The 9,025-nt window shown below is 37.9% G+C and overlaps 1 protein-coding gene across 1 annotated transcript in view; it reads left to right on the top strand.

Annotated features, from left to right (window-relative positions):
* Positions 1-201: 201 nt before the first annotated feature.
* The window catches only part of ufm1 (ubiquitin-fold modifier 1), a 10,557-nt gene continuing 1,733 nt past the window's right edge, over positions 202-9,025 (top strand). The window contains exons 1-5 of the mRNA XM_014003279.1: positions 202-261; positions 364-420; positions 2,704-2,761; positions 4,763-4,802; positions 4,942-4,974. Coding sequence (XP_013858733.1) covers positions 260-261; positions 364-420; positions 2,704-2,761; positions 4,763-4,802; positions 4,942-4,974 — 190 coding nt within the window. The 5' untranslated portion in view covers positions 202-259. The remainder of the gene's footprint in view (positions 262-363; positions 421-2,703; positions 2,762-4,762; positions 4,803-4,941; positions 4,975-9,025) is intronic.

The raw sequence follows: 9,025 nt of genomic DNA, 5'->3' as shown, positions 1-9,025 counted from the left end.
CGGTATTTGTTAGCTGTTCTTTTTGAATGCCTGTCAGGTAAAATAAGAGAAAAATACATTTACATTAGCTTTTTTGACATTATTTACGGAAAATATGACAAGATAATAAAAAATAAAATATTCCTGTCATTGTTTTGGTTGAAAACAATAAAAATAAAGAAATATCTGTCATTAAAACATGRATGACGTGTCTCTGTGGGTCCTTCAGACTTCCGGGTTTAGGTAAAYAGATTTTGACCGGAGTCGCCTCGCCTTAAAAATGTAAGTTTTGTATAATTTTAAGACATATTTTCAATGGACATAATTTTGTATCTAATCTCTCACATCTGTATGTTTATAACTTAATCTCGTCCTCTTCATTAGGTCTAAAGTTACGTTTAAAATCACGCTGACGTCGGACCCCAGGCTGCCGTACAAAGTGTGAGTACTGACAGCTCAGCGTTCACAGCTGTAGCGTTTTATCCAGTCTTCCGAGCAACATATTTCGATATAATACCTACTAYTTTTTTATTTATTTGGCCTGTCGTGTAGATATGAGCTGAATTATTTAACTGGTACATCTGTCAGTGTGTATGTGTTATTCAGAGACTTGAATTGGGAGTTCTTGGTTGGCTAAAATGATTTCCATTTTACATTGAGTGGCAGTATTCATGCTTATGAATATTTCTGACTTGACAGCCTACCATTTGCATGCATTTAAATGAAAAGAATGTCACTTATGAAGTAGTTTGCCTAAGAAAGTGGCACATGTTGAATCACAGCATCCTTTTAACAAATCACTGTGGTGGAGACTTGAGAAGATCCTCATTTCTGTATTTTGCTCTCAGTGAGCCATTTAATTATTTGAAGTGGTCTCTTTCTCAAGCTTTTCCTCAGACWTTTAGGCTAAAACCAGTCTACAGTACAAGTAATGTCCTAAATCTGACAAGAAAATTGATCCATGTCACTTTTTTTGGTGAATAGATATTTGGWACCTTGTTGGTGCTAAAATAAATATTGTTTTTATGCCTTTTAACAATATTCAGAAAGAAAGAAAAAAGAAAGAGGAAAAAGGTAGGTAGGTTGGTCTGATCATAGCCAAAAATAATGGCTGTCCAAAAATTGTTTCTCTGAGTAAAAAAGATATACAATAAGTACTCAAAAATATGCAGGGGAAATAAGCTATTATTCTAAGACAAAAACATACAAGCATGCTAATTTATTTGCCTAATAGTCATGTTTGATTTAAATATAGTCCCATATGTAACTATTCACTGCTGTATTCAATTTTGTTCTCAACCTAAAAAAACGCCACCATCTGTGTTTGTGGAACGAACATTGTTTTTGTGTTTGTTGCCTCATTCACTTTCAAACGAGGCTGTGTGGGGAAAAAAACATCAAGGTTTTAACATTTTTTGGAAAAAAAGACAAAGATAAACGTGTGTGTACAAACACCCATCAAAATACATTTTCAAATAACTGGTTCCATTTGAATGAATGACGTACGACGGCAGTTTGTAATAGTGGTTTTGTAGTTTGATATCTAAGCAGCACAAAGGTTAATCATGTAAGGCTTTTATTTTTGGACATTAAAAAACATGCACAGCACGATGCTTGTATAATTACTATTCATTAGTGTTTCTTGTAATGAAACATAAAAAGACAAAGTTAAATGTACATCTGGTTGCCTAATGTTGCACAGTAGCAACTCTTGACCCCCCCAATATATATATATATATATATATATATATATATATATATATATATATATATATATATATTAATGTTGTTGTTATTTATCTATCTATTTAGTTATTTTTTTTTCAACAAGTGGTTACAGGTTCGACACAAACATCAATGAGGAGAGTCCGACTCACTAATAGCCTCTTGTTACTACCTTTTTTATTCTTTTACTAATTACCCTTCAGAAAAATTGTCTACTTTAGACGTAGGTGAGCAAAAAAACTAATAAAACATAAAATATGGAGGCACTCTTGTTTTGACTGCAAGTCATTTACCAAATGAGGTCAGAGGAGGCGCCGCTGCAGAGGTTAGGATGAACAGGAGGACAATACTGATGAAGTATTTTATTACTCTGTAAAAGGACTGAATTTGAACACTCMGTGAGCCGTTTTTAAAATACTCAATTTAAAAATACCTTTCAATTTATGCTTAGATAATATGCTGTAAGCATGTACAGTTTTTATCAGTTTATTTTTTTCCCACTGGTTATGCCCTACTAGTTCATAGGTTGCCCTTTTTTCACATTCTTCCTGCTGCGCTGCTTCTACCAGCTGTTCCTGTTCCCTTCCAGCAGYGTCTGTCTGCATTACATTACTTGTCCATTACATCTTTAGCCTTTTGAACCCTGAGGCATGTCTGTTGCACTGTTTTGTTATTTGTCTTTGGGAGGTCTCCTCTCCCCGCTGAAAACTGAAGCGCTGTGAGATGTGTGTTAGAAGGATCCAAGTCAAAGTGKATTGTGTTTAACTGTTCCATAAAAGGCCTTGTGTTGTAATGTTACATTGTTTTCCTTTACTTGTTCTCATCATCTTTAATGAAGTGGTAATGTGGGGTTGCGTGTCTCAAACTCTGATGCAAGCATTTACCCAATTTAAAAACAACTACTTCCACGAATTTCTCTTTATAATTTGATGAAAACAATGTAAATAAATCTCGGATTTCATTTTTTTTTGTTTAATTATTTCTTTTTTGTTGTTGCAGATTTAGTGTCCCAGAAAGCACGCCGTTCACAGCAGTTTTGAAGTTTGCAGCTGAGGAGGTAAGTTTGAAGTTTAACTGGTAAAGCCATCGAGTAGATGTGAAAGTTAGAAAAGGAAAACCTGAAAACCTGGTGATCGGATCAATCGTATATGTGTTGTGCTAGTTTCAAGCAATCACACACTGAGAATACAGATAACATCTTTTTTTCACTAAAGGAGACATATGCTTTTAATTTTTTCCATTTCATTATGTATTTGGCGTCTATATAAAGTGGAACTGCAATGCTCCTCGTTGTAACTCCACAAGCCCCTTTCTCACCCTTTTTCTGAAGTGTGTCCCCCATCAACTCGTTTAGAGGCTGTCTCTTTAAATCCAAATGAGATGCTTCACACCATGCCCCCCTCCAGCTTCCATTCCAGTTTGATAGAGGGGTTTACGACTATATAGGAGAACAGAAACATTGTTTCTTACGTATCAATTAAATGTAATGCAATTATTCCAAAAAAGTCATAGAAAATAGAAAAACTGAACTCTGCAGCACCGAGAGAGACTAAATTCAGTTTTTCTGCACTCCTAGAGACCCCAAGTTCATAACAAAATGTATTATGGCTAAAAAGGTGGATTTTGCATGATATGTCCCCTTTAAAAAAATTTTGTTGTCATTCGTTGGTCCTTCATTTCTATTCTAAAGTATTCTCTAAATCTGATGGAAGTAATTGCAGTGGCATAATGGCTGAGTGTTGGTGCAGATTCTAATTTTTCTTCACACCTAAAACCCACCTGTAGCTGCTTGTAATTGATGCAAATTGGWCACGAATAAATGTGCTTGAGTCAAAAACAATGGCAGACTAGGAAAATGGCTTCTCCTCTAGTTTTCAGGAAAATGTCTCTGCCTGACCTGTTAGAAATGATTTTCTTCTGAATGAAGTTCAGTCAACTATTTGACTTATTCTTGATATGTGCTTTTATTTTATCTAACAAGTGTTGCATGTTGTATTTTTTTTTCTCGTACCCCAGTCAGAGTTTAGTTTCTTTTAATCCTATTTTTCATTTTGTGTAAGCAAACATGCAGCCGTGCTGAGACGGGACCATTTCTGGTGGAGGCTGAAGCTGCTTGTGTTGGTGCCGACGTGCTGTTTTCACAATGTGCTGGCAGGGTGTTAATTTGTTTCTGTTAGAAACCAGCATAGTGCTGGGACATTATTTCACAGTGGTTGTCTTTTACTTTATACGTACARCCGACTCGGCCCCCCGAGAGCAACGGAGAGATGATAAAAGAAAATTGTTTAAAAGTTAATTGTTTTATGTCGAGTCGCTTCAATGAATACTGCTTTGTCAGATATAAGTTGCTCCTACATTTTAAYATAATTAAGCAATTCAGTTTTATTCATTATTAGCCCTGTGTGTTTAGAGACAAGTTAGTTCAGACACGACTTTTAATCTGAGCTGTGTGTTGCTTTTATGAGCAGTACTTGAGTAACCTTATCTCCCTGGTGGCAGCCTGCTCCTTTCATCCTTCTCCTGCAAATCCCACCAGCTYGCATCTTCTTGTCTCGAACGCTGAAGTAGGGCACGTATTCTGACCGCGCGGAGTGATTTTCTTCCACAAATTCAAGTGTAATTGTCCCCTCGAGCGTCCTCCGTAGCGTTTGAGTGTGGAAGCCAGATTTTTGTGTTTGACAAGTGTGAAAGTTTGGGAGAGAAAAACGCTGAAAATGCTCTAAACTGAAATGTTCTGTTGTTTTTATTGCACAATTTGGTTGTGAGGACATTTTAACTGCCTTTTGTCTAAATAACCCGTCCAACCTCACTAACAAAGTCAGAGATTTTCAGTGCTAAGAACCTATTTTTTCTTTGTGACTTCAGACAAAACAAAATGAATGTGAATAACATGTCCCCTGACTGATGAGCCTAAATATTCTGCTACAGAGGTTTATAAAACAATAACATCTGTATTATAATAATAATAATAATAACAATAATAATAATATTATTATTATTATTATTATTATTATTATTATTATTAGTGAAATTTAAAACCTTTTCACTTTTTTTACAGTTCAAAGTGCCATCAGCTACTAGTGCGATAATAACAAACGGTAAGTTTAATAAGAAACAGTATGTTGTTTTATGGTTTTTGTGAAAATGGCTGTAATATGATAAATCATAATTAAAGTTTGTTGTTGCACTAAGTTTGGATGGAACTGCCTGATGGTTTTGTTTTATGTTTTTTTGCAGATGGAATAGGAATCAACCCTGCTCAGACTGCAGGTGAGCTATGATGTTTTGTAGCGCTTGCCTAAGATAATCTTTGAAAAAACATTTTTCCCCCATAGTGAAAGAAAGAAAATCATTTTGATTGTTCTTGTGACGCTTGTAAAAATCACTTCAGTAGGTGTTACCTCTCCTTTCAACCTAAAATCACTGCACGAGGAAGCCGAACATTACAGTTTTCTCTAGATCTTTTATGTTTTCCTCCACTTGTTTGTGCTTTTAATGTTAGTGTAGAAATTTACAACATATTGTGTAGAGGAAGCAGTGGTTAACAGTAGAAATACAATTTTGGACAAAACTTTAAGTAGTTATATCAAAACAGAAAAAAAATATTTACGGAAATAACAAAAAAAATCAGAAACACATGCAACAGTGAACCAAATTACTGATTTAAGTTTGTTTTTTTGAATATGTACACTCACCGGCCACTTTATTAGGTASACCACGCCAGTAACGGGTTGGACCCCCTTTTGCCTTCAGAACTGCCTCAATTCTTCGTGGCATAGATTCAACAAGGTGCTGGAAGCATTCCTCAGAGATTTTGGTCCATATTGACATGATGGCATCACACAGTTGCCGCAGATTTGTCGGCTGCACATCCATGATGCGAATCTCCCGTTCCACCACATCCCAAAGATGCTCTATTGGATTGAGATCTGGTGACTGTGGAGGCCATTTGAGTRCAGTGAACTCATTGTCATGTTCAAGAAACCAGTCTGAGATGATTCCAGCTTTATGACATGGCGCATTATCCTGCTGAAAGTAGCCATCAGATGTTGGGTACATTGTGGTCATAAAGGGATGGACATGGTCAGCAACAATACTCAGGTAGGCTGTGGCGTTGCAACGATGCTCAATTGGTACCAAGGGGCCCAAAGAGTGCCAAGAAAAGATTCCCCACACCATGACACCACCACCACCAGCCTGAACCGTTGATRCAAGGCAGGATGGATCCATGCTTTCATGTTGTTGACGCCAAATTCTGACCCTACCATCCGAATGTCGCAGCAGAAATCGAGACTCATCAGACCAGGCAACGTTTTTCCAATCTTCTCTTGTCCAGTTTCGATGAGCTTGTGCAAATTGTAGCCTCAGTTTCCTGTTCTTAGCTGAAAGGAGTGGCACCCGGTGCGGTCTTCTGCTGCTGAAGCCCATCTGCCTCAAAGTTCGACGTACTGTGCGTTCAGAGATGCTCTTCTGCCTACCTYGGTTGTAACGGGTGGTTATTTGAGTCACTGTTGCCTTTCTATCAGCTCGAACCAGTCTGCCCATTCTCCTCTGACCTCTGGCATCAACAAGGCATTTCCGYCCACAGGACTGCCGCTCACTGGATGTTTTTTCTTTTTCGGACCATTCTCTGTAAACCCTAGAGATGGTTGTGCGTGAAAATCCCAGTAGATCAGCAGTTTCTGAAATACTCAGACCAGCCCTTCTGGCACCAACAACCATGCCACGTTCAAAGGCACTCAAATCACCTTTCTTCCCCATACTGACGCTCGGTTTGAACTGCAGGAGATTGTCTTGACCATGTCTACATGCCTAAATGCACTGAGTTGCCGCCATGTGATTGGCTGATTAGAAATTAAGTGTTAACGAGCAGTTGGACAGGTGTACCTAATAAAGTGGCCGGTGAGTGTATGTGCTCCATGTATGAACTTAGAGATAGTTGAGCTTGTCCAATTATGTCAGAGTTGAGAGACCAGCCAAGCTTTTATCTGCAAAATGTGTTAAAAGGGGGAGTGGTGGTGCAGAGGCTAGTGAAGGTCACCAGTTCAAATCTCCAGACTGACAACAAAATGTGGCTGGGAAACCCTCATTTGCCCCGACTCTGGACCCTTGAGCAAGAGCCTTAGCTGCTCCTAGGTGTGTCAAAATAGCAGCCACATGTGTGCTCTCATGTGATGGGAAAATGCAGAGAATTAAGGTCCCCACTGAGATACTCGAAAGTTGAAAAATAATTCAACTTTTGTTGCGGTCGCAAGGCACTACAATCAATCAGCAAGGGTTTTGTTGACTGACCAATGAGCAGAGAGTCTGCTACACACTGTAGTCAGCAACCACGTTTGTGCTGCATTTTGTTAAAAGACAGAAGTATAAAGTTATAACTAGTTTAAATAAATTCAAGGTAACTTAAAAGATGTTTGGTTTTTAAATTCTGATCAGAGTGACACATCACACTCTTGGGCATATCGTTTTACATGCAGCACATTAGGAGTGAGCGCTCTTGCGGTAATATACAATCATTGACGTATTGAGACATCCATCCATCCATCCATTTTCTGTACACGCTTCTTGTTTGTCTAATTCATTCATTCATTTCATTTATCATGTAAATGGTACTGCATATAATACGCAATAACATTAACACAAATGGATAACACAATAAAGCATAAAGCTTATTTCCATTGTGGTCCAACACATAGTCATCACACAAAATCACTTAACAGCGGTTAAAATAAATCATAATGCTAAATGTGCTCTTCCCACTTGTACCTTGGAAGATTTTCGTGTTTGTACAAAAAAGTAAATAGCCAAATAAAGTTCAATAAGTCTTCAGTAAAAACAAGAAAGCAAGCTTTGTGTGGGGACTTTATTCTTTGTTCGCTGGCTGTCTAGCTTCACATTGTCACGTGTTGTGAGGACAGCACAACTTTCAAAATGAAGGACATCATTTTAGCTGTGTCTGACTTGCCTATATTATTTGACACTTCACAAAGTGATCACCTACCCTCAGCAGGTGGCAGTAATGCACACCATTCAGTTGCCATCCACCAGTAAAAATCACAAGAAGAAGAACCATCTAATTTTGTGGTGACAAGAGACCTGAGAGTGCGATTTGCAACGCTGCTGTCACTGTGTGTGTTGGGTTTCACCTCGTTGACGATGGCTGGCACCCATCGCTGTCGTCTGTCGCTCCCCCCCTGTGCAGACCCCATACGGGGATCTGAAAAGACGTGCCCTGCAGGCATGGATTTTTGGATATGTATGGATTTTTCAGCTGCACAATGTTAGACTTCACTGCAAAGGACTTTCAACAGCACATCTTCATGTTGTCTCAATCCCTTTGAAAAACTATAAAGAGAAGAATCAGACGATGACACCCACATTAAGCATGAGGAAACTCAGAATTCTTCTTGCAGAACTTCAGCAATTATCKTAACATCTCCGAAAAATAATTAAAAGAAAAGCCTGAAGCAATACACGTTTTCCAAATACTTTAGAGTAGAAAATGTAGTTTCTGCATGTGTTTGTGGACAAAAACATAACGGCCCTGAAGACCAAACAGATGCCTGGGCAGTGTTTTAAAACAATTTTAAAAAATAAATAAAACATGAGATTTTTAGTGGAAAGAAGGGAGTTTTGAAATTATAATGATGCCTAAGCTGTATTTTAGCTACAAGCTGTGCAGCGCTGCAAAATTTCATCAYTGAGCACTTTCTAAATTCATGTTGAGGACAAAAATAGATCTTTATATCTTTAAACAAAAATCTGCTAAATCAGTTTTAGGTTCTGCAATTGCAGAATATCAGTTTAGCAGACATCTTTTGTGTTTGAGCAAAGTGCAGTTCACTGTGTGTAAATGGTGGGATTCATGAATAAAAAGGAAAAAAAAGTCAAATTAAAACATGACTGGAGGAGAAGCAGCAGCAGTCAGTTTATTTAGAATTCTCCTCAGCTCCTCGTGTCATTGTGGAGTCCCGGTGAATCATATCTTTTTGTTCCTAAGGTTCATGTTTCTTCTTATGTAAGTTATAAGAAGTCATCTGGAACCAGTTTTCATCAAAAACTGGTTCCAGATGACTGAGGTTTTTTGTATAAGGGTTGATAAGGTAATGGTTCCTTTAAACGAAGGCAAAACTGGGCACTTCTGCTAAAAAATATAAAAAAAGAAAAGCTTGAGGTGGATGCATTTATAGCTGTTTTTATCAATACTACACTCTCACCATGCCAAGAATAGTCTCAGTTCAGACACCTTTTTGTCAGATTGACTTTTTCTCCCACTRCAGCAGCTCTTGTTCACACGACTGAGTACACAGCAGAAACTGAT

Source organism: Austrofundulus limnaeus, unplaced genomic scaffold (assembly GCF_001266775.1).
Source record: "Austrofundulus limnaeus strain Quisiro unplaced genomic scaffold, Austrofundulus_limnaeus-1.0 Scaffold17, whole genome shotgun sequence".
Taxonomy (NCBI): domain Eukaryota; kingdom Metazoa; phylum Chordata; class Actinopteri; order Cyprinodontiformes; family Rivulidae; genus Austrofundulus; species Austrofundulus limnaeus.
The sequence above is the reverse complement of the archived record's forward strand: the minus strand, read 5'-3'. Positions and strand labels throughout refer to the sequence as shown.